The sequence below is a fragment of the Diuraphis noxia genome, unplaced genomic scaffold (genome assembly GCF_037042655.1).
Source record: "Diuraphis noxia isolate RWA-SAM2 unplaced genomic scaffold, SU_Dnox_SAM2 contig0003, whole genome shotgun sequence".
NCBI classification, from domain to species: domain Eukaryota; kingdom Metazoa; phylum Arthropoda; class Insecta; order Hemiptera; family Aphididae; genus Diuraphis; species Diuraphis noxia.
The window spans coordinates 23,729,707-23,756,067 of record NW_028301713.1 but is presented as its reverse complement, the minus strand read 5'-3'; the positions used below and the strand labels follow the sequence as shown (position 1 = coordinate 23,756,067).

Genomic DNA, 26,361 nt, shown 5'->3' with positions numbered 1-26,361 from the left:
AGTATAAGATTACACTAGTGTAACTAAATAAATAATGTACCGATGTAACGAGTATTTTGGAATCGGTACTTTTTATCAGTGGCGTGGCGATGCAGTTTTTTTGAGCCACGGCTCCGTTGATTTTTGGAGGTGATGGTAGTGATGGTGGTGGTGTCGATGGAGGCAGATTTGTAAAATGTACTGCTTCTAATTTATGAGCACATCTACACACTACACACGAGTTGAGGTATCACCAAGTATATTTATAACAATATGGATGCAATTAGAATTGTTCTGTAATATTACCATGGCTTAATAAAAACATAAACATGGTTTATAAATATAACAAATCGTTATCAGACGCACATGCCACTTTCTCATTTCCCAGAAACGACTTGTGTTGGCAGCCCCGCCCGCACAATTATTATATTATTGCTATAATAAATTATTGCAACAACCAGAAACCTAGAGGCTAGAATCTAGAATCTAGATTATTATTCATTTTTAAATTGTATTTGATATTTATTTACGTTTAACGTTCTCAATTTGTCATTACTTGTCGACAACATTTAAATTAAAAAAATTAATTCTCTGTGTCCCAGTTGTGGTAGAAGTAGAACACGTGATCCACTGAACAGCACCAACTGGAATCGACATAAAGAATCTTGTCAAAAAAAAAAAAAAAAAAATGGCCGTGAAAATAAAAATAAAAAAGTTTTTATTGTAACTGTGCGTCTGTGCCAATTGAAACGATTCCACAAAAGGAACGATAATTCCCACCACTACGGCGGCGGGCACAGACAATATCATAATAAACAGTTTGCCAGTTTGCCACCAATTTGAGTAATTTGCATTACAACTTTACAAGACTACAGTATTGTTGTAGACGTCTGCGGTGATACGGTCACTTCTCGGTCCTCGGGAAACCCGAAATCGACAGCCAGTCGCCGGGTGCGCGTCATTCACGTTTAACTATTATTATTATAGGAGAGGTCGTAGATCGCCTGGCCATAGTAATGATAGTATTCGATTTCGGTGTGTAGGTACAGTACGACGGTACCTACCTTTGATACATTATTATATTTTGTCATTAAAAACGTGTCTATTTTTATTTTTTCTAAACAATATTGTTTGTGTCGTTTATAATTTTTCGCTGGTTATTTGACACCGGTCGAATAGCAAACGTATCTGAACGCAATGGCGCAGACGACGCGATCTTATGGGACGATACCAACCCTTTCGTCGGAATTTAGCACACACGCCTTGACCCTTTTGCGATGGCGGCACAATGCCTCGCGGAGGCAGAACGGCCAATGTGTTTGCACCCATCACCAGCTCGACAGCAGACTCAAATTCAAAGAAATCCGGCGAATCAAACGCGAAGTCTACGACACCTTTCCGTATGTGAGTACCTCTTATAATTATTGTGATTTGTTGGATTATAATAATATTGTACCTATGCCACTGGTGTATTATGTCTTGAGAAATTATAAATATAAAAAGTAATACTTCCGGGTCCACTATCGCGATTTATTGAATATTAAAAATAATACACGAAAGTCTTTTTAAAATCAGGTAAATATATTGCTTTTATAATGTAACTAGCTGATACCCGTGCACTTCGTCGCCCGTAAAAATACCGACTCTATAATATGATTAATTCGTCGTTTATACCAGGCCTAGTCATGATCAAAACTTCCCATGGATTTACCCTATCTTAATCTAAAGAATTTTAACACAGTCAAAATACAGGACTAAAAGTATATTCAATAATATTATTTTATCGGGTTTTTAGCTTTGTATAAGTGAAACAATTTTTAAAATTGCTGCCTAATAACAAATTGCTTTTTTCTTATTCTTCCATACTAAATTGTATAAAAATATATTTAATATTATTATTATTTCTTTAAAAAATTTCAAATTTGCATTAAAAATTTAAGGGCAACTTATCAAGATATAATAATATAGCCTATAGATTCATGGGATTTTGTAGCTTTCTGATGGTAAAAAAATTTTAAAATCAATTTAAATGTTCCAGGGATTAAACCAATTAAATAAACAATATTTGCCTTCTTTATTAATATTTTGTATGAGTGTTGGCTTGTGTTATCGGTGTGTATTTTATCGTTCGACGATTATTATACATATATATATAATACGAGTATAATGTAATATTCTATTGGTATATTATATTGTTGTGCGCGCGATTCAAGAGATTATTTTTATCGATAAACTTCTCGGAACAATTCTTATTGTTCACCTTCGGACAAAAAGGATAGGTTGCTGGTAGCTGGAAACCCAACGTGCCCTCGTGAGCCCGTGCCGTGCAGGACAATACGTATTGACGATAAATAATTATAGGTAATTGTTAATTACTCCACTAAAACGCAACATTTTTGAAAATCCTTTGTGAAAATATGAGAAGAACCTCTACTCCAAATCTCAAGTTCGTACGTTGCATAGTTTTTGAGTTACAGCGATCAGCGGTGAGTGGTATTTGGATTTTATATGTATAGATAGATTATTGTAAAATTAAATAATTAAAATCGTAAAATTGAATAAAAAAAAATACAATTAATATTTGTTTTGTGTATAGTAAATCTCGACTATCGCTATTTTTTTTTATAAACATACATATTATATACAAGAATAGTATAGCAAAAGTTAAATAGTTAAAATTGATTTAAATTCAAAGTTAATGATTTTCTTGCGATGGAAAATACTTCATAATATCCCTATAAGAATTTTTGAAAATAGATTGTTTGACATATTTTAACGAGCAGTTCTGCTCTGTGTTTTGTTTCACCTCTTTGCCGATCCCCAATGGCGTTCAATTATTTGAGTGTTTGTTCCTGCGGTTGAGTCCACAAAATTATAAATTTATTAAGTAATATCAATTATCAATTATGATTGACTTTTTAGCAGCTGAATGATTTTATTAATAACTTTGTGACTTAGTGTTACAAGCACGGTAACAACCGGAATAAATCGTTTTTGGTACACTCCGGAAAGTTATTCTTGATTGTCGTAAAAAAGTCTGTTTTTCTATCAGGAACTTAGATAAAAAATGATTCTTGTACCGTGACAAAGTCTTCAAAATATCCACTGTTCGGGAAACACGCCCACTACCTGATTTTTTTTCTTTTCGAAAACAAACTTTTATCAATCTTTACCACTAACCCAAGTCCACTTATTATGCACGTGTTTTATTTTCGATAGCCATTGCAGTCACTTCGCGTAAGTAATATTACTCTAGTCAATAACTGTATTTTCATATAAATTTAATTGTTGTTAACATCAGTTAATATTCGTCATTTCGTGATATCAGCCATCCAGCCATGCCATGATATTCATTACATTAGCGTGCGCAGACTTTATTCGCAAAGGGGCCATATTTATAAGGTCTGAACCAATTCCCAAAGATTCTTGTACTAATGGAACTAATAGCTACTATTTTAAAATTGATCTACCTATTTATTTGATTTAATATGCAAATATAAAAGTAAATACTATTTAAAGGTATTAAAAATACCTAATAATAATGAGAATGATTTAAAACAGTATAATAATAAATAGTAATATCAGTCTTAATTTTTTTTTTAAGATACATGTTGTAGTTTTTTACTTTTTTCTTATAAAAGTATTTTATTTACTAGTTTGGTATAAATAATACCGTATAATATGTAATAAGAATATATTATGATTTTCTTGGTCTATAATATTTGTTGTGTTTAATTACTATTTTATATTTTTTATAAGTTACAACCACTTACTACGTCGTGCCGTCGTGGTATATTAAAAAAAATAGTCTGCTAGCTGATATAAATCAGTAGATAGCACGAATTAAGATACTATCTTAATTCGTTAAAGAAAAAGTCGGAGACCGGAGGAGGAACCGCGGCCTACCCACGCGCCGCTCCTCACACTCACCAATGTATTTGTGTAAATCGCACGGCAGTCGTAAACGATATCCGTGATTTCACGAGCTAAATATAATAACGTATACAGTGAAACCTCTGAATAGCAGGCACTCTCGGTCGCCGAAATTTTGTCCGCTATTTAGAGGAAAACATTTTTTTTAACAAATAAATAAATTCATTAATTTTATTTTATATTATTTTTACATTAATTGAATACACGATAAAACTAACATTTATGAAAAAAAAAACAGTTACCTAAATTTTTATTTTATTTTTACATTAATTAAATACAGCTTAAAAAAAAAAACTAACATTTCTGAAAAAAAATCTATTACTTTAGTTTGTTTACTAATTGCAGGCGTAGTTCACAAACACAACTAAACGCACATAGGACAATGCATTAGTTATAATACTTTGTTGACGCGATAATATTTCAATGACTGAACGGATAAGATAAGATTTTCATATACAGTATAATAATGTACACATAAGATAACTTAATAACTCAGGTTTTTATTCAGGTATTCCAAAATAATTCTTAATTTAAGATAAAAATAACTAATATCAACGTCATAAAAGTGTCCGTTATTTAGAGTGTTCTGTATTTAGAGGTCTTCCTATACATAATTAGTGAAAATGTTCCCTTCCTCGAAAAAACGTCCGCTATTTAGAGGTGTCCGTTAAGGGAGGTTTCACTGTATTATATTTTACCTTTTTTGGGATTTTTTTACGTTACATTTCCCTAAACATTAACATTTTTTTCCTTCTCCGACGATGGAAAATTGAAAAAATGCATGCTCTCAAATAAAACTTTATTTTTTGGCTAGGCATAGGTATTGGTATGGACGGTATGGTAAATGATATCTGACGATTTCTATGGATAACTGTCGACTGACGAGAAATACTAACATACATAGGCGGATCTACGGGTGTGCCAAGGCACACCTTAATATAAAGAGAAAAAATTAAATAATAATAATTAATAATATAATAATATATACACATTATTTTAATTTTTGTTTTTTGTAAGTAAAACTGAAAGTGTTCGGAATCAGTCTTAAATAATGAAATATTTAATAAAAGTAATAATTACATGCATTTTTTTATCAATAATATTATTATTTTACATTATTAATGAAGCATGTATATAGTATATTTATAATTTAAATCACTACACTGTCTACTGTCTAGTGTCTGCCAGTGCCGTAACTAGGCATTGGCAAAGTGGGCGGTGGCCAAGGGCGCAGTTTAAAATGATCGCGATAGGGGTGCAATTTTTATTTCATATAAATACTAAAAATTCATTATAACATTTCATTAATAACATTGTTTGCCAAGGGGCACATAAAGCTAGTTACGGTACTGGTGTCTACACTCAACAGTTCTACGCGTATTTGTTTATCGTTTATGATATTACTCAATGTTATTGTCGTCAATACGAAAACGCCACGGTCGGTATAATAGCGGTGGTAACTATTTTTAGCGAAAAAATATTGCCTTTTCTTGGAAATCGACATCGCGCTAATAACGATAAAAAATACTAATAATAAATAATAATACTTTTGGTAATTTGTATTTCATTATTTAATGTGATGCGATTTGTTTATAGCCTCATTCCCTCTGTAATATAAAAAAATAAATACAATACAAAAAAGAGCCGGGCACATTCAAATATAAAACTCTGGATCCGCCTATGCTAACATAAATAGTTATTGGTCTGAAGGCAATTTACTAAAGTTACTTGTATACTAAACTATTGTACATCAAAAACAATATTAACATGATGTCGGCGCACTATTTGTTTTCTCTTTCTGGCTCACTCGTAACATAGACAAAACACATATATGCAGAATCATTTTTTCTATATCTTGAAGTAATTTTAGAGTAGAACCTCCCATTACAAAAAATATAGAAAATAATATTTTTGAGGGAATGACATATCGATTTGTCTAAATATTGTCTCTAAATAATTTAAACATTATTTAAATGTACAGTATTTTTTTGTTTATTTTGAAAGTCGAATACATAGTCAAATATCTATAAAATATAAAATCGATTTGTCATTCCCTCAAAAATATTATTCTTTATCTTTTTTTGTAATGGAAGGTTTTACTCTAAAATTACTTAAAGACATAGAAAAAATTATTCTTCGTAAATGATTTTTGTCTATGTTACGCGTGGGTCAGAGAGAGAAAACAAATAGTGCACTGACATCCTCTTAAATGATAAATAATTTATTATGATGATACAGATTACAACGCAGAAATGTATATTTATAAATAAACTTTAAATTCTTATACAGAGATAGAGGTAGTCTTGGAAATATTCGGGTAGTTGACATAACCTTGAAGTACCATCTTTAAATTATGGTCAGATAAATATTAGTTAATTTATTACGATATACAGGTTTTAACTATGTTGATATGTCATTTTTGAAAACGTCAGTTTTATGCCGAAAAATAATAATTTGTTTAAAATTAATTTTCTTTTCTAACAACTGGTTATGTCGAATTATTATTTATAAAATAATAAATAATAATATATTGTGTTGTAATATTTCTTTATACACACAGCACTACACATAATCACAACAGTCCGCTTGCACGAACAAATCCGCTGTGTCCCGATCTACTGTTTTAAATCGTCCGCTGGTCTCGAATTAGGAGCAAATAAATAAATAATTATTATTGTCCGCGAATTGTATTTTTATTTGGTGATATTATCGGCCTCCTCGGTGTCGTCTTATTTCACGTAATCGTATTCAAGATCTACAAGTCATAAACTCATAAACAATAAACTATAACACTTTCGCAGCCAATGTTATTCGACTAAATACTATTTTATTTTTATTCGTTGCTTATAATATATAACCTTCGACCATATAAACTAGTTTATATGGTCGAAGGATATAACTACAGTGACACCAAGCCCGTGAATCCTAGGTAGGAGGAGGGTAATCGCGTTAAATTCAGTATTACCTATTCAAAATATTATCGTTCTTCAGTACTTTAGATATTCTGGTTTTATTATTCTACCTAGACCTCTGACCTAGTACTCTTTTAACTTCTACTATATAACTGTCTTAATTATTAAGAGGACACCACATCCGCAACTGTTGTCTGTGTCGTATTTAGATAGTATAAATACAATTTATATCAGTTAAAGAAAATTAAATTTTTTTTAAATTAACTATTTAAAATTATTGGTTATTCTTATTAAAAATAAATAAATACGTTACAACACAGCAAAGTTCTTCCCTGTGCAATGTAGAATTTTATTAATTCTGTAATATATACTCAAAATATTATAATATAAGTATCTACATATTTTTAAGTGCATATAAAATGTTGTTATATTAAACACTCGGTACCATTGTCATTTCGCCAACAAAAATACACTATGGGAGTAGTCGTAGTCCTATAAGAATCAACTAAATTTGGAGTTTACTTGAAAATAATTTTCTTATATTTTAATCAATATTTTTGAATTCGTCGATTATTTACATTTTAAGACTTTTAACGCTGAAAAGCGTAAAATCAGGAACTAACCCTTATCTTTGTAATAAAGTATCTCGGATCGTAACATCGCGTAACATTTCAGTGCTTTGTCGATTGGATAGAGATGGTCAACATCCCGCAAATGTATGGCATGTACTTGTTACGCAAAGAGGAAATGCAGTTAGCTATCAATAGTGGAGCGAACGATGTTGACGAAATGTTGCTGTACCATGTGACCTCCAAATCCAGGGCCCTGGAGTCATTGAAGAGCGGACTCGACTGGCGTCGTACCCAGCGCTCCAGATACGGATGCGGCGTGTCATTTAGTGACGACGCTGAGTACGCCGACAAATATGCTGACAATTCTACCGACGAAGGTATTACAATTTATTTGTGTCTACCGGGTAGACTCTACCCAGTCCACTGTACTTCACATAAATTGCTTCAGAGCCCCATCTAAATTATTTGTTGTCAAATAGTTCCGATGTGCACAGGATTTGGTATTTTGGTCTGATTATGGTGACTGCTGAATGGAGATAGATTTATTATTTTATTTGTTTAAATAATAGTATAATGTAATATTATTTATATGATATTTTATTATTTTGATTTCCACCCCCTGGCAACTTTTTTTTATTGCTGTCGACACCTTTTAGCTTTAGAGTGAAGCGATGAATTTATATATTAGTTGTGAGTTTTTGTTTTAGAGCAGTGTGTTGCTTATGTGACCTCTAAAAGCAGTAAAAATACCTTATTTTTTATGGTGGTTTCTGGTATCAAATTGGATCTGTTACCTACTTTGAGGGTTTAAAGTAAAAAAATATCAAATAATCAGAAGAAAACTAAAAATATACTTTAATTTATTTTAATTTATTTCTTACCACTTATAATTCTTGTAGTATCTCTCTCAATGCACAGATTTTTTCAGTTGGTTGGTTGATTTTTTATTTCTTTATAATGTCAACTAATATTATGTATTTGTATGACATTTTTGATTTTTCTTATGGTTTTCTTATTATTTAAATATTATAATATTATGTAAATAATATATAAAATATGCCCTTCCTCCAATAAAAAATTTTGATCTGGCCATCCAGACGTGATCTCAACTGAGGCACCTACCTACAATAATGAGAGTGTTATATTTTTCTGTTATTATGACCGGCTGCAGATGAACGAGTTATCATGATATGCTCCGTGCTCGTAACAGAAATGTACGAGGTCGACCCCAAATGGAACGAGGGATACAGCTTGATTATTCCACCCGGCTTAGCCGACACAACAGTGAGCCGTAATGGCTTCGTCTATGTCAAATACAATGATTTTGACTTCTATCCCCTGTATTTGGTGTACTACTCCTATAAGTCCGGTGATGAAGACGATGATGATTATGATGACGATGATGATTACGATGACGATGATGATGACGATGACGATGATGATGACGATGACGATGATGATGACGATGACGATGATGATGACGATGATGATGACGATGACGATGACGATTACGATGACGATGATGATTATGATGACGATGACGATTACGATGATGATGGTTATGGTTATGAATATGATGGTGACACTTATTATTGACCATATCATAATAACATTGTCTTTAAATTGTTCAATTTTTTTTATTAATACTGTTATTATCTATCATACATCGCAGGTAGCGTTATAATTAAATACTATAATAGGTAAAAGCAAGGCAGTACTTATTTTCAAAATTATTATTTTTAATATTTTTAATTTTTTAATTTAATTTTTTTTTTATTTTAACATGTTTCTGCAAATAAATGAACAAGATTTTAATAATTTTTGTTTTTCTTTAATATACACTATGAAATGTTGTCAATGTTAACAACGAAACACCTACCAAAAGGAAAAATGTCACGATATTTTAGACAAATAAACTTTGCTTGGGGTTAGTTTTTAAATGCGATGACTTGTTACTGATTTTGGTGATTTTAACCATTTGCTTGAATGATTGTTAAAAGTAAGTAATCAAATTTTTTCATATATTTACTACCTATGTCTTATGTTCTCAGTTTAATGCAATTTTTAATAAGTTTTTTACAAGTTGTTAACTAAAATTCTAATAAAAAAATAATATTCAAGCTATAAAACGAATACATCCTTCACTACCTCAGAATTTAGATTAATATTAAATAAAACAATTAAATGATAAATTAGATCTGGGTCTTAAGAAATTAATTGTTAAAGAACAAGTTTAAAAGTCAACACTTTTCACATTTATTGTCAAATAGAATATATTTTAAACAAAATAGCATATTATATTTAAATTAAATTGTAATGCAACTATATACAAAAAATCAATATATAATAATGTAATTAATAATAAAATAAATATATTATAGATATTGATAAATGAAATATATGTCAAACATTTTTTTTTTTTGGATATTTATGATTAACACATGTAATTTAACCTACAACACCAAGCTCAAATAATTATGTTACACAAGTAATGACAAAACTCTAGTTGTTTAATTTTAAAATCCAGCCATTGAGTACAGTTTTAACAGGTTAAAAAGATCAACTGAATTCCTACTCGGCCATTTTAGATCATAGATTCAATGCTAGAAAATCAAAAACTATAGTTATATGACTTGGTTAATATAAAAATTTCTATTTCAAACAAATTTTAGGTACTAATATTATTAATCATTATTCAAAATTATTGATCTAAAATCAAAATAATAAATTTATATAATAAAGCTGTAATACTTAATGTTGTCTGGGGGCTGTGGATAAACAAAATTAAGATGGACAATTTACATCAAATTCAAATATAATAAATATTATAAGTGCTATAATTTAAAAAAAAAAAATGTATCCATCGTAGACATGCACTGTGGTGTGGCTAATAAGACCAGTCACACTTAAAATTTTTTTTTCACTCTTAGGCATCAAAAATTTGGACCAAAAAAGATTCTTAATTCTTTTATAAAAACTGTTTCTAAACTTCTGAAATATTGAAGTGTCATCACATTAGAGTATATTATAATTTTCTGTTAGAGTAAATTTTCTTATGAATTTTTCACTATGTATAATTTTTTGAGGAACAGCAGTGTTGCAAAGAAAATTTGAGTTCAGCAGTTCCAATTTTGTGTTGTCAGATTCAATGTTAAGGTGAATACTGAATTGATTTATGATCAAACTTAGAAGGTAAGAAAATTATTTTTTATTATGTTATGTTTTTTTTTAAATATTTAAATTTTTAAGCGAGTGAACATTTTTTAATTTTTATATTTTCCACTCTTAAAAATTAAAATATCGAAAAAACCAAAGGGAGAAAATAGATAATGTTCTTACATTTGATGCTTTAAGTTTGAAAGTAAGTCAATTTACTATAATTATATATAAGCTAACAACACAAAATTTAAAAAAAAAATTTAAATTTTGGTAGGTATAAAATATTATGTATTAAGTATTGATGACTACTTATGCTTCTATAGTGGTGTGTGATGTGGACATTTGAGCTTGTACTGCTTCTATGTAAATATCGACAGCGATGGTAGGACTACGCTGTCTATACTCAAAATATTGAATAGGTGTTTACAATTTTAAAATGTTCATTCGATTCGCTTCGAAATCTGACTGGCAGTTTGTTTATCGTGGGCCCCACCGGCTGGCCACCTGTTCAAACAATGACTGCTAACAGAAATGCTTACGTATATTTTATCCGTAATAGTCGTAATATTATATATAAGTTATGTACGGGAATGTGAAATACCGTCGTCGTTTGACTTTGTTATTATTATGTACCTCACCCGCTCTATCGTAAATAATAATTAATATACGCATACGCTGTCGGCAATATTATGCAATTATTAATCACAAACTTATATAGGGTAGGTGTAAATTGGAAGCTCGACTACATCGTATTTTAAATATTATGTCTGACTGTCTGAATGACGCAGGTATAGGTGCGTATTATTATTTATTATACACGTGTCATGAATGGCGCTATAGATATAGCATATTATACCTATAAAGTTCAATGGTTATTGACGTTATTGTAATAATTTTGCGGTAAATTTAATGTAAGTAGTACTGAGTATAATATATAATATGTTGTGTAATATTATTATTTGATTGACAATATTTTTGGTGACCAAATTGTCTGCCAATTACAAAAAAAAAAATCATAGGTGTGTTACGTATTATTTTCGAATACCTGATTAACGAATTGCAAATGCCGAGTGTAATTATTTGCCAGTTGCTTGTGAAACGTGGAGTGTATATAGGTAAACTGTGGAAGTGTGGACTATGGTACGGGTAATTTTTATCGATATAATCTGTCTTTTGATGATCATATCGGAATTCGTATCGCATTAATTATTTCCTACCTATCTGTAAAACCTATAATATAATAAAATCTAACACTTGTCAAATGGTATAGGTACTCGTGCAGGTTTGAATCGTATTTTGTTTTCACAATTTAGTAATCTAACACGGCACTGCAGGCCAGTCCAACAATCCAACTGAGTATCTACATGCTTATTCATAAATATTTTATCGTCTCACTTTCAGTTTGTACAAAGTACATTGTTTGCACGAAATTATATCTAAAACAATCGCATATACCAATGCCTACTTTTTTTAATCGTTTTTCTCACACATGATTATAACATAAACTTAATAATAATAACAATATATTGTTTGTTATTTCGGGAAAAAAGTTAATAATATAAGTACCTAATAATTATTTGTATATTTTTGCGTTTTGACTATTGTTGAAAAACAGGAGTTCATCATCCGTTCAGATTTGAAAATAATATCAGATTCTCATCAAAATATGTATCAAAGGTATAAATTGACTTATTTAAACTAATTAAACATAGATGAGTTTTTGTTTTAAAATTTGATTTCATAAGTGACTAAAGAAATCTAAATGAAATAAGTGAATTCTAAGGCTCAATCAGATCTGTAGCTACAATAAGTAACTAAGGTAGTATCAATATTTTCAAGGTTTACTGATGATTCTTCTGCCGATCCATCGTCTACAGTAGTTATGGCCGCAGACGAATTAGAACCATCATCTCTTAAGTCAACAACATCTAAATCATCCAGTGAAAAGTATGTAGTTTAACTCATGTTATGTTTGATTTTATAATTACTAACTTATTATTATTTCTAATAGGACATCAACACATAAGTTCTTGCATGTGAAAAAGACGTCTGGCCGTAAATATACAATTTCCATTGTTCTCATATGTATTTGGCTTTTTTGTACTGTAAGTTATTAAACTTATTTTATAATTGCCTGGCTGAAGTTAAATCTATATTAACTGTACTAATCTAACTATAGCCTGTGGTTCATAATTTGTAGAAGAATCCGCTAGAATCTATTTGTTTATTGTTTATCATGTTTTTATTTAGTTTATTTCTTTGGCTAAACATAAATAATAACATGAATATAATAATGTTGTTTCAATTTATAGATGGTCTGTAATTAGAAAAGTTAAAATGTGGCCTAATTTAAATTTGTACCCCAGTTCAAAAGCCTATAATTTAATAGCCTTTGAGCTCTTTATTCATACTAAGTGAAGTTATATTTAATTGCTCATTTTTGGGTTGTAGTTAGTTCTTATGGCAAAACAAGAAAGAAAAGCAGATGATGTCCATCAAGTAACGTTAGCTCCAAATGAAACTAAAAGTAATGAACATGTGTAATTTTATGAGTTTCATAAAATATATTTATACTTAAGTATGTGAGAAAAATTATTATTAAAGATTTTGTATTTTAGCTCAGATAATATATAAAAATCGCATGCCTAATACAAATAAAATACAATTAATTTTGGCTGGAGCATTTATGCCTGATTATTATAGTACTTTGGCAACACATTTTTTTAACATTTGGATAGAGTTTGATCCAACTGAAGAATATAGTATGCCCTCAAAATTAGGATTGAAGCATGAAGATATGCATCAAAGGGTATGTTTTATAATAATAATAATAATAAAATTAGTTGATATTTAACATTGCTACAAATTAAAAATTGTATTTAAACTTGATACAAAAACATGGTATAAGTTAATCTGTAAAATTAAATGAACAACCTATTATTTCTTCTTCTTCTTACTTTTTTTTTTAAAAAAGAATATAACTCAAATATGGTCCATACCAATTGTAAGTGAATCACTCGTTGAAGTTGTTCCTGAAATGCATCATAACAAAATTTTTAAATTATTATCCAAGTAAGATAATTTTAGTACTTTTATTTGTTAGTTTTGATTGTCAATACATTGTTTTTTTTTTAGTGTTACTCTCCATGGTGATACTAAACTTTGTATGAATACTACATTGAGCACTAACTTTCCTATTGCATTCACTTATGATCTGTTTCCAATCAACACAGAATATGGTATTATTTATGCTGCTCTTGTATTGATTGGACTTTATGTACTAATTATAACCGAGGTAAAAACCTATTAAAATATTTTTTTTTTTTCTAACAAGCCTATTGTATTTTCCTATTAATTCTAAACATCGTACTGATACAAATCTTTTCTATTTCTCTCGTAAAATCTTTGTTTCATACATTCTTATTTAATATTATGAATTTTCATTAATCGCAGGTTGTGCACAAATCGATTGCAGCAATATTAGCAGCTACTACGTCAATTTCAATACTAGCACTATTAAATGAGGTAAACAAATTTGAGTAATTTATTTAAAAATATCATAATAAATTCTGATATTTATTAATTATGTTATATAGAGACCTACAAAAGATGAACTGTCCTCTTGGGTGGATATAGAAACATTGCTTCTTCTTTTCTGTATGATGGTTATTGTTGGTATTTTATCCGAAACAGGAATTTTTGACTACTTGGCAATCGTAGCATACAAAGTATTAATACAAATACTAAAGAATTTATTTTTATATGCATACACGGTGGTCAATTTAAGTGTCTTACGTAATTTAATGTAAAACATATTTATGATTCATAGGTTTTCCTTGTTTAATCAAATTATAGAGTAGCAGGCTAAGAGTTTTTTTTTTTTTTAAAGAGCATATTTTTATAATTTTTATTGTTATTGGCTTTATTTAGGTTGAACTTTTATAAACGACAACAAGAATTTTTAATTTCATATTCAAAAAATATAATTTTTCAAAACATTTTGATGCACATAAATTTAAATTACAAATATGTAGGTAATTAATAATAAGTATTTAAAGTTTAGATAAGCAGTAGAATTAATAGACCAACATATTTTAAGTACTACTATGTCACTCTACACCAGTCATCTAAACTTAAAATACTCTTAAGTACTCAACTACTTATTAAATGCTTATGTATAAAAGACTGAAATTTATTCTATTTTAGAATATGAAATTACAAATGTATATTGTCTTATTAAAAAAAAAATCAAAAAATTAAAGAACCTTAAAGATGATAAAAATAATAACTATAGAAAGTGTCATTTTGTAATGATATCGAATTATTTATATGAACAATTTTCCAAATATCAAGTAGACATTTAAATATATCATCATGTAGTATTAATTTACCAAGCAAATTATTGATTTTATTATAGGAAACCAAAGGTAAAATTTGGCCATTAATCAATACATTGTGCTTCTTTACTGCTATTGTATCTTCTATATTGGATAATGTTACTACTGTTCTCTTAATGACACCTATAACCATAAGGTAATAATTTTAAAAATGTATCTTGATGTACCTAATTATGTCTTGTACATTTCACGCCATATTTTTTTGGTTTGCTCATTACAATCCATGGATGTCAACAGTTAAATAAAAATATTGTCTTAGGTTATGTGAAGTAATGCAAATGAATCCAGTACCCACACTTATGTGTATAATATTTTATGCAAACTTAGGAGGGGCTTTAACATTAATTGGTGATCCACCAAATGTAATAATTGGAACGAATAAAGATGTTATTGCAAGTGTAAGTTTACTATTTACATTACTTTAAATTATAAATACCTATTGATTTAAGATGATAATAGCATAATAAAAATAACCATTTATAATCTCATCACAGACTTGTAAATGTATACTTCAGGTCAATCATTTGCATATTTTTGGTCTTTCGTTATCCATTATGCTGCCTTAATTATTGTTATCAATATTTTTGTATGCATAGAACTATTTCCAACCCAAAATATGGCAGACAAGTCTCAATTATTTTGTGTTGATTTTATTCAAAACCTTTCTTACAATGTCCGGTTAAAGATAACGGACACTTAACCAGACATTGTAAGAATCAACCTCAGAGTTTCTAATTTAGTTTATTAGGTATGGAAATCTGTGAATTAAATCAAGTTCTATGGAAAATTTCTATAGACATTTTTATTATGCTATACAAATTGTTATACATGTAGTATGTTCTCACATTGTTTTGTGTTATACCTAGTTATTTCTATCATGGTCATTGAATTATAATAATATAACATGTTTTATTATAGGGAATCGATTTTACAACGTTTTCGTTACATATGGGTGCTGGTTTGGTATTCATATTTATAGCAGTAAATCTGCATTTAAGATTTATTTTCCGTAATATGCAAGATTTAAAATTTACTGAACCTTCTAATGTTACAGGTACCTATATTAAATAATTTTATTAAATAGATTATATTTCTATAATATAATAAAATCCAATCCTGCTTTTTTTTTAAACATTGCACTTATCTGTCAATTTGTTTTCTAATTTAATTGATAATTCCATTATAGGAAAAGAATTTCTTTACAAATATACTTGTATAGGTAAATAAATCAGTGGCGTAAATTGGGCTAAATTGTTAGGGTTGCAATCAGTTTCCCGGGTTGACAGACTTTTGGGGGAGCTAAGCCCCTCATAACCCCCTAAAAAGTTTTATATTTTTCTAAATATAATATTATAAGTAAAAAAAAGTACACAATCTCAACAAATTTATTTTAACCTTAAACACATATAGTATCTATTGGTGACAGGTATGTATTATGAATATACAATATAAATAGGGTATATAATTAATTACCGTCAATAGAATATGTATAATTTTCTTAAACAATATATGAACAGGTACCTACATAAAATACAACAGTTCTTTTAATCTAGACTTTAATAAATAATTGTATCAAACTTGTTCAATAATAATATTATATTACCTGATAAATTAATTTACAGATCAAATATAAATTTTTTTATTTGTCAAAATTGTGGTATTAATATAATATAAATCAGTAATATATTTTAACTGCTTCTTTAAACTTAATGCATACAAATCAAAAGTTATATATGAATTTAAAGCAAAAATAGATGCTTACTTTTGACTTTGATATTTTTACAAGAAATTTGTCTATTTTAGCTAACTGTTGAAACACTTTTAATTTTTAATCGTTCGCGGAATAAGAAATAAATACAAGTGTCAAAAAATAAATAAAGATGTAAAAAACCAAATAATAATAATTTTAATCTATAAACATATAATAGTGAAACACTTTTCACTATTAATATTCAGCTACCATTGAGACTCGACTCTGCCGATCACCATAAATACATATTGGTAGGTATATTAATAGAAAATGGTCGAAAACAAAACAATAAGAAAATGTGGAAAGTATATAAATATAATATAATAATATTTCCAGTGATTCAAAACAAAATAAACAATTTTTTCTCAAAATATAAATTAGTTAATTAATTAAATAATTATTGAAATTTTAATTTTTTTGAAAACTGAAATCGTGATTTTTAGGGTCGCAATAAGACACTCTTGTAACTCTATAATATTTTCAGAGGTCGCAAATGCGTGTGACCCCCAGTTTACGCCATTGGGTAAATTTCTTATGTTCCTACATATCTGCTATTGTGAATAACTCAATAATAATTGCAATAATTAGTAATTACTATTAGTGTAGCCAAGATTATCAGATCAAACATTATAATTTTGGATCATAAAATTACCCTATAAAAAAAAATGTATTGTTTAATTGATTTTTATATATTTTTTAAGTTTTCTGAATTCATTTAAACAATTGATTATTATTTATAAATTCAATTTCAAAAATAAATTTAAATTGCTGCTATTTATATTTATAGAATTAAGACAAGAATTGGCGATTTGGCAAAAAGCTGCATTTTCCTTGTCTTCATACTCAAAAGAAGAAGGAGTTGTTAGGGATAAACTTCTAAGAAAATGTAAAACCATATTTTCAAAGCTTAAAGAAACTCTCAAAGGCTTCAAGGTTGATGTTGCACCTACAGAAAGGTATAAATTAAGGTTATTTCTTCTTATAGCACATCTATATAAAGTTCTTATAGTTGTATAAGATTATTACAACGAGTAATAAGTATTTTAAGATATACCAAAAATTTACAATTTCAAAATATTTTATAACTTGCTTCAAAATTAAAATATAGTAAAAAGCCCATGTTGTCGTTTAAATAATTACCTTTAAATTTTTTAAAAGGTAAATTTACTCTAATTTTTAAATTAACATAGCTTAAAGTGATCTGCTGAGCATAAAATTTGGTATGTTACACACTTGTAAGACAAAGACAACATATGCGGGTATCATGTCCTTTTATTATAAAAATGTTAAATACTAAAAAACTGATCACTAGAATTGTACATCTTTGTTTATTAAACTGTATTCTATAGACTTATATCTATATATAAAAAAAAAAACATTTTTCTATAAATGTATACAAAAAAAGATTAAAATTTTGGTTTTAGTAAATAAGATACTAGCTGCATACAACTATAACGCAAGCTGCAATTTGGCCATCCCTGTATAATAATCATTAGAATTGATTGTTAATACTTGTATTAGTTTAGTAGGATGGTATATAAATTATTTCATTAGTTTATCACCAAATCTAAATAGTAATCTCTTGTCTCCTGTGTATAGGTATTACTGTATTAGGTGCTAGAATTGAATGATTTAAAACAATTTTGGCTTAAGTTTTTAGTTTTGGACTTAAGTAATAAGTCATTTGTAATTTTTGTACAAAGAAATTTTCTTAAGTATCAAAATCCTTTTCAAACAATTCAATCAGGTATATTGGTATATAGACTGTTTCACACAGTATGCTCCCTATATTATAATTTTTTTAGAAAAGATCTGTAATATCAGAACTAATATTTATTATGCTTAAGCTATTTTTACAAATAATTAATGTTGATTGATAAATATTATTGAATACAATTTTCAAATCACCATAGCCCCCATATCTTAAAAATCCATTACCATGAACACAAAGTTAAATAATTCAAAAACTACTCGTATACATTTTTCAGAAAAATTATCAACTAAATAATTTAAAGTTGAAAAGCAAAGTTCTAATTTTAAAAACATAAATTATCCACAGGGCACTTCTTAAGTAATACAACAAATTTGAGCATGGTGTTTAAGTATATATAAAAATTTCAAAAATTAGATCTTGAATAATTGCATGGTTGAAGAAAACAGGATATGAGCATGCTTGTTAAATCATCCTGTATAATACATAAATTTGTTTTTTTTATGAGATAAACAAATACATATTATATTCTTTTTCAGACTTCAATCCTATGATGAATCTATCAAGGATTTTTTGAATAAAGTAATGTGATTACATTAGGTACTATTATTTAATTAAAATTAATATGTAATATTATTACTTTTTTTCAGGATAGTCATTTAGATAAAAGTCTTCTATGGAAATGTGCTATTACATTAGGATTTGTTATTACTCTATTCTGCCTGCATTCAATTCCTCAACTAAATCTTAGTCTTGGATGGATTGCTTTACTTGGAACATTACTGTTGCTTATACTTGCTGATCACGTTGATATTGAATGTGTACTGGGCCGAATTGAATGGGCCACATTGTCATTCTTTGCTGCATTGTTTATTTTAATTGGAGTAATATCTTGTAACAGAAAAAAATGATAAAAACAAATTATAAATATTTGTATTAATTTTTAGGCATTATCTGAGCTTGGTTTAATTGAATGGGTAGGTAAACAGACAGAAATGATAATTATGTCTGTAGACAAAGAATATCGATTGTCCGTTGCTATAATTTTAATTCTATGGGTTTCTACCATTGTGTCCTCATTTGTTGACAATATTCCATTGACTACTATGATGATAAAAGTGATAACATCATTGTCTCAAAACCCTGAGCTAGAATTACCATTACCGCCTTTGGTATATGCACTAGCATTTGGAGGTTGTCTTGGTGGTAAGGATTTAATACATATTTCTTTCACACAATATAATAATAATTAATTAATTATATATATTTTAATTTTTAGGAAATGGAACACTGATAGCTGCTTCATGTAATATGGTATGTGCTGGAGTAGCTGAACAACATGGATACCGAATGTCCTTTGTGCAATTCTTTAAGTAACTACCTATTTTAATATATTTTTTTTAAACTGTTTAGAGTATTATTTATTATTTTTAGTGAGTAGGATAAGATTTTAATATATAATTTAGGACAATACAGTAAAGCTCACTTAAGATGGCAAAATGCTCTTTAAGGGACCAGCTATCTAGAGCATCTTAAGCTGGAAAGTGTCTTATGTGGGGATGAAAAAAATTGAAGTGATTGAAATATTGAGTTAAATTTTTTTTATTATTAAATATAATTTAGTGAGCAATAAACTAATAAATTAAATACAATTACATTAATATTTTATGCTATTGAATTTAATTTTTTTTTTAAATTAGAACAAACTGCATTAACTAAATCTATTAATACGATTAAATACAGTAAAACTGTTATAATAGGTAATGATAAAATAAAGCAATAAGCACATAAACGAGTAAAATTTTTATATTTATATTTTCACAAAACAACTAAAATTTATTGCAATCTGCTAAACAAAAGTATGTTTTATCTGATTAGGTAGAGAAAAACAGAGGGTCTTAACAAGTGGTTTTACATTTAACCTAACCTTTTTATTTTATTTTTGTCTGAAAACAAAGTTTTATAGGACGCCATACCCCCATCCCCATGTTTAGTCATTGATTTAGTAGACAAGTAGACAGTATTGATATTATACATGTACAGTAGAACCAATTTTGTATTGTTAACTTAAATAATATAGTGAATAGTCAGAACATTATCTATATTTATTATTTGTTCATTAAATTTTACAATATTTAAATATTTAAGCAAGTTATTACTTTATTAGCAGGTAACTTAAATATTGCATTTTAAAATTTATCATCTTACTTAAAAAATAAAATATTGTTAAATAAAAATCCAAATAATGTACTTGAGTACTTACCTTAGGGTTTGATAATAGGTCAATTCACTCTAATATTGAAGCTAACAATTTAAAATTTGTTCTGCTGAACTAAATTTTTGTAAGGCTGATATAAATCATATGGTATCAATGTATTCGCTTCCTCTTAAAGACATTGTCAATCATTTTCTTTTACGAGAACATTCCTATCTTTTGTCCATTATAATAATGTACACAGATGAAACAAGTAATACGGTAAGAAATCACGAAAAATATTTGAATATGTTATGAAATTTACTTAATAACTGAAGCTTGATTATTCCAAATTTTAAAATGTAAAAAATCAAAGAATTTAATTATAACAGTAATTGTACGTTAACTTTATAACCAATTTAAAAATGTTATCAAATTTCTTATTTGCATTACTAGTTTTTTGGTACAATGGACAAAAATTAAATGCTTTTGGTATCTTTAAAACTATAGTTACACACAAATTATTATTTGCTACTAACTATGGACACATTAACATAACATGTGCACATGCATTTAAAAAAAATGCCCCATGCTGAACATTTTAAATAATACGGTTTGAATCCACTTAAGAGGATATCACACCTATGTGTGTTGTCTCAGTCTTATAAACCTACAATTCAGCAAAAACTGTTTTGAAAGGGACAACTTAATTTCCTCTGTATTAATAATAGTATTAACAAGATTTCACAATGTATAGGGAAGAACTTTATCTGTGTCGTATTGCCGACATTTATTTGGGAGCACTAATAACAATTTTTAATAATTACTTGAAAAACAAATTATTTTCTCTAACTGATAACCTAAATTGAATTGTTATAAAAAAAAATATATAACTTTGACAGATAAAGTTCTTCTCTATGCATAGATGAATTTTGATAATTCTACTATAAATACTGAGGAAGTAAAGTTGCCACGCATAAAACAGTTTTTGCTATGTTGTACGTTTGTAAGACACAAGCAACACATGCAGGTATGGTATGAATCCATATTATTAACATTATAAAGCATATTTATATCCTCTCAAAATTATTCTAATTCTGTTTGAATTCTCTTTCATTATTAGAGTTGGCTACCCAGTGATGTTAGGTAGCGTATTTATTGCTACTGTGTACTTACTTATTAGTCACGTGACATTTGGATGGAATACATAATGTTTACTAATGACACCAGATTATCAAAAAAATTTGTTCCTGTCAAAATAAATATACAAGAGAAATAATTTTTATTTTTATAATTAAGTTTGAATATAAGTTTAAAATTGTTTTTCTTATTTAAGTAGTAATAAGTATATTAATTATTAGCATGTATTTCACAAAAAATCATATTTTTTTAAATTTAATGTTATTTAATATTATAATATAAGTTATTATATATTTTAACTATGTAATTTTTTTCATTTAAATGAGTTCCATTGTTACCATAGATTTTTTTTCATGGATATTATACCTCCCTATTGTACCAAATAGCTTTTATGTATGCAAGTGATATACAACATAAAGTTATTTTGTATATATATATTTTTCTATATAATAAATATGTATCTAACAAGTAAACGACTCTTTTTGTTAACCATTTCTGAGCAAAGAGTAAAAACTATTCTAGTTTGTTATTAATGTTATGATATTATTATAAATATTAATTGGTAATACTACTTTTGTTTTATCATTCAATATAACCCGGTATGAAAAAGACAGCTACACTTGAGTTACTACTAAATTATACTGATTAATTAACATAGGCAGCAGTAGAGATTAGAGATACAAATAATAATACACACAACTATCAAATAGAAACAAGATTACCAATAATAGCTATAGTAATAGATAGTTTCAATTTGTATAGTTTTATAGATGCATCAATTGAGTTCAAATCATTGGACCAGCTGATTGTATAGTTCTGATGATATTGTGAATTCTTAATTCTTATATTGTGTACATAATATAATAATAAACCAAAAAAAAAAAAAAAAAAAAATGATTCAAAACGCATTTATTTGTAAGGCATTATGTAAGCAATATTAGGATAAATATTATATATGGTGATTTATAAAGCATACCCCACTCCAATTATTTCTTCCAGTCCTAACAACTGTTTTTTAAAACATGTTTAAATCTGTTTTTAATAAAATTTCATTATTAAAGATTAAATTTAAAAATAAATGGCTTTACTATATTATATTTTATTATTTAATATTTTAATATTTGTTCTGTTTATATTATATTTAATTAAAAATGCTTTAACTTTGTTGTAGATAAACTTAAAGCTTAAAAACAGAAAACATTTTTATAATTTATTTTCTAAATTAAAATGTTTAATGTTAAACACTTAAAATAAGAATGAAAATAGTACTTATTTAAATTTTTAGAGTTTTAAATAATATATTATATTAACCCTTTCGGTCCCCTTGCACATTTCAATGTGCATCAAATTGATGTACAATTTATTTTATTTGTATCAAATTAATGTTAAATAAATAACTATTAAAAACCAAAATATATAATAAATTTCAGTTTAACTTTTGAAAATTTATAATTTTAAATAAATCGATAATTAATAATATAACATATATTGTATACAAGTTTCAGTAAAAATTAAGCAACCTTGTGTTTTTCCTTTTAATTTCCTTTTAAGGTTAGACTATAAAAATATAACAATCATTTATAACTAAACTAGTTAGATGATTGGGTAATACCCAAGGGTGAGGGGGTTTGTAATCAGAATTGATTGACAGAATTTAACATTCTTAAGGTGCAAACCACTGATTATGTAATATGGTTGGCATAGTATATGATCATTATTAAATAACAGATTGTAGCGGTACATCCTGTATTCCTGTGTTGTTTTTTTTTTTTGTACTTTTTACATATTAAAAAAATTTGGACCCTCTCCCCCTTTGAAAAATATAAACCAAGAATAAGAATAATCAAGTTCAACTAAAATTATGGATGTTTTTATGTTATAAACTTATAATTACACGATTTTTGATAAAAATCTTATTATAATTCTTATAAAATAATCAGATGGCAATTTTTTGTAAATAATTTATTTTTGGTTCTCCAGGATTTTTAATTTAATGACAACAGTGATTCGCATAATACTCATGTCATAAGTACCTAAATAAATATGTAAAATTATAAATAAATTGGCTTACGCAATTATTAAATTTTCAATAATAGCAGTAAAGCATAATTTATTATAATACAATATGTCAATATATAAGTATATATTAAATAGAAATCTATGGGTTGTTACTTATTCATGGTTATTATGGTTATACGATTTACCGCTTAGGTGACACACTGCCACTCCCTTAAACTTCAGTAGTTTAATACTGTCGCAATTTCGATATTAATATACGTTTACATTTTTTAACATAAATAGTCTTCTCAATGTTTAAAATTAAATATTACGTACGCCAAATTTTAAGCGGAAAGTTAGTCAAACAATGAAAGCAACTATAAAAATAATAACAACTTGAACTTTAATTTAGGTTATTCTCTTGATGCAAAAATGATGTATGATCATTTGATGTTAGATAAACTGGCGGTCACCGTCTTCCCAAAAATGTGATTTTCGTTTCCACCAAACTGAAAAAGGTTCGATTGAAATCGTTTCCGTTAGATCTATTTATACTTATATATTATTGAGATGGAGTTTGAAAACCTATATAGTCCATGTGTAATACACTGTGCTATTGACCATCAATGTATGTCGAGATTCGAGAATTCGATATAATCCATTTAATATTGAAAATATAATTGATTTGTGAGTCACCAATATTTTGATTATGATTATGCGCCCTGAAAATTGTTTGGCCCCGGGGCCCAAATTATATTAGTCCGGGCTTGGTATGTAAGTATCTTTACCCACTACAGGTTATTAACTTATACAGTCATAATATATAATATTATATATGTAAATATGTATGAGTGTATAAATAGTATAAATAATTACACTATAATTATAATGCTCTATAGTGAGGTTTTTTTCCGCGTAGATAATAATATGTACTTTTATTTCATAAAAAAAAAAAAAAATAATATAAGAATATAAGAATACAATAATAATAATAAAATGTTGTGTAGGTAATACTGTAATAGACTATAATAGGTAAATATTAACATTATAATAGTAGGTATGTATATTATGTATTGTTATGATGTGTAGTAAGTACGCGTATAGGCATGTCTATACGACTATGCAGACTATATATAGACATCATATACCTACAATATTATTATTTATTACTTTATTTTATTATATACTTTCGCGGTGGTGCGTATCTTCAAGGTTATGTTTAAAAAGAGTGATGTCCTGTAATTATAACGTGTGTAGACCAAAAAACTAATGCGTACTGTTTGTCTATATGTAGGACGTAGGTAGGTACCTATAGCTATGTAGTAATATTTTCGACTAAAATATTATCTGCTTAAATATTTTTCGTGAATTTTATTTTCGGATAAAATAACTTCGACAGAAATATTTTCGGATATTTTGTAGGTCACCGTTATAAATGTATAATTTTATTAGTGATGTGAGACAGTCGAGTTGAGTGACCACTTTATTTGTATTTTTTATCAAGATATTATAGGATTATAATACAAATCAGGATATTACTCGTATATAAAATGATAATGACCGATACGTGAATACTACGTGATACCACAATATATAGAACAATAATTGTACACGAATTATTGTAATACCGGTCAAAACTATTTTAATTTTATATTTTAGAATAATTAATATTTATTTATTGTTATTTTTAATAAAAGGATTAAATACTAATGCTTATCTGGCTTTCTTTACATAATATTGTGAACAAATTCAACAGGTACGCTATAAACTGAATTTTAATAAAAATTTACCAATTGTACCGTAAATTTGGAAAATTATGAAAAGATTTTTTTACGTAAAATCCACATGACTAAATTTACTGCACCTATTTACCTAGCTATTACCTTTATAAATTCATATATATTATTAACAGAGCTCGAATTGTGAAAAATTAAGCAGAGGAACTCAACCCAACGATTTGAAATCTGTGTTCCAAATGCACAATTACTTATCGCGGGGGGGGGAGGTTTTTATTAATTATCATTTAACCAATGGGGGACTTTGCCCTTTGCCCTATACCCTCCCCTCCACAACATTGCTTAAATTTTGAATTCCACTTTTCATAGCTACACTGATATTTAAATTCCATTTATAATATTATATATTTTGATAATTTGATCACATACTAGTCCACAGATATGTACAATAAACAGTTTGCTATTAATAATTAAATGATAAGTAAATTATAAAAATAATAAAACAGGACCACAGACCTTAAAATTGAAAAATCAGTTATCATTATATAATTAACGTAAATTGAAATAATTTGAAATTATAACTCAATTCAAACAATAAGTCTCGATGAAGTCGTTTAATGCCCTCCACGATATATTCTATCAAACCTAATTATAATAGTAGTAGCCTATAGGTTTAACACTTTCAAATCACTCAAACTCATACTAAATCGTGGTTCGGGTAATCAGGTAGTAATGGTAGCATCATGGTACCACACATTGTCCATAGGTTTAATATTTATAAGCGGATCCGGTTTGTCAATCTAGGATATTTTATACCATATATTAATTACATTGTTATAATTTAAAAAAAAAATTAGGTAGGTTGTAGGTACCTATATCC

The 26,361-nt window shown here is 27.6% G+C and overlaps 2 protein-coding genes across 5 annotated transcripts; both read left to right on the top strand.

The window, feature by feature from the left end:
* Positions 1–757: 757 nt before the first annotated feature.
* On the top strand, positions 758–9,207 carry LOC107169451 (protein mono-ADP-ribosyltransferase PARP12-like). 2 transcript variants are annotated; one of them, XM_089222934.1, is made up of 3 exons: positions 758–1,383; positions 7,500–7,773; positions 8,568–9,204. In XM_089222934.1, the coding sequence occupies exons 1-3, from the start codon at positions 1,177–1,179 to the stop codon at positions 8,990–8,992; spliced, it is 906 nt and encodes a 301-aa protein (XP_089079060.1). In that variant the 5' UTR covers positions 758–1,176; the 3' UTR covers positions 8,993–9,204. The 2 variants fall into 2 exon arrangements, with proteins under 2 accessions (XP_089079060.1, XP_015374668.2); XM_015519182.2 differs by lacking the exon at positions 758–1,383 and adding an exon at positions 2,254–2,465 and having other exon boundaries at positions 8,568–9,207.
* A 1,919-nt stretch (positions 9,208–11,126) lies between these two features.
* LOC107169454 (P protein-like) lies at positions 11,127–22,220 on the top strand. Of its 3 annotated transcripts, none has more exons than XM_015519191.2 (19): positions 11,127–11,349; positions 12,171–12,232; positions 12,395–12,502; positions 12,567–12,660; positions 13,007–13,082; positions 13,174–13,364; positions 13,530–13,627; positions 13,691–13,850; positions 14,009–14,080; positions 14,152–14,283; positions 14,973–15,088; positions 15,212–15,350; positions 15,871–16,006; positions 17,490–17,658; positions 18,953–18,995; positions 19,064–19,297; positions 19,361–19,619; positions 19,693–19,786; positions 21,731–22,220. In XM_015519191.2, the coding sequence occupies exons 2-19, from the start codon at positions 12,222–12,224 to the stop codon at positions 21,816–21,818; spliced, it is 2,220 nt and encodes a 739-aa protein (XP_015374677.1). In that variant the 5' UTR covers positions 11,127–11,349; positions 12,171–12,221; the 3' UTR covers positions 21,819–22,220. The 3 variants fall into 3 exon arrangements, with proteins under 3 accessions (XP_015374677.1, XP_015374678.1, XP_015374676.1); XM_015519192.2 differs by having other exon boundaries at positions 11,127–11,466; XM_015519190.2 differs by lacking the exon at positions 11,127–11,349 and adding an exon at positions 11,586–11,695.
* Positions 22,221–26,361: the final 4,141 nt, after the last annotated feature.

Coding starts and splice junctions, on each gene's coding strand:
- LOC107169451 (XM_089222934.1), top strand. CDS start 1,177: ATGGCGCAGACGACGCGATCTTATGGGACGATACCAACCCTTTCGTCG. Junction 1,384..7,499: donor TCTACGACACCTTTCCGTAT/GTGAGTACCTCT, acceptor GTAACATTTCAG/TGCTTTGTCGATTGGATAGA. Junction 7,774..8,567: donor TGACAATTCTACCGACGAAG/GTATTACAATTT, acceptor GACCGGCTGCAG/ATGAACGAGTTATCATGATA.
- LOC107169454 (XM_015519190.2), top strand. Junction 13,083..13,173: donor AGCTCCAAATGAAACTAAAA/GTAATGAACATG, acceptor TTTGTATTTTAG/CTCAGATAATATATAAAAAT. Junction 13,628..13,690: donor ATTTTTAAATTATTATCCAA/GTAAGATAATTT, acceptor TTTTTTTTTTAG/TGTTACTCTCCATGGTGATA.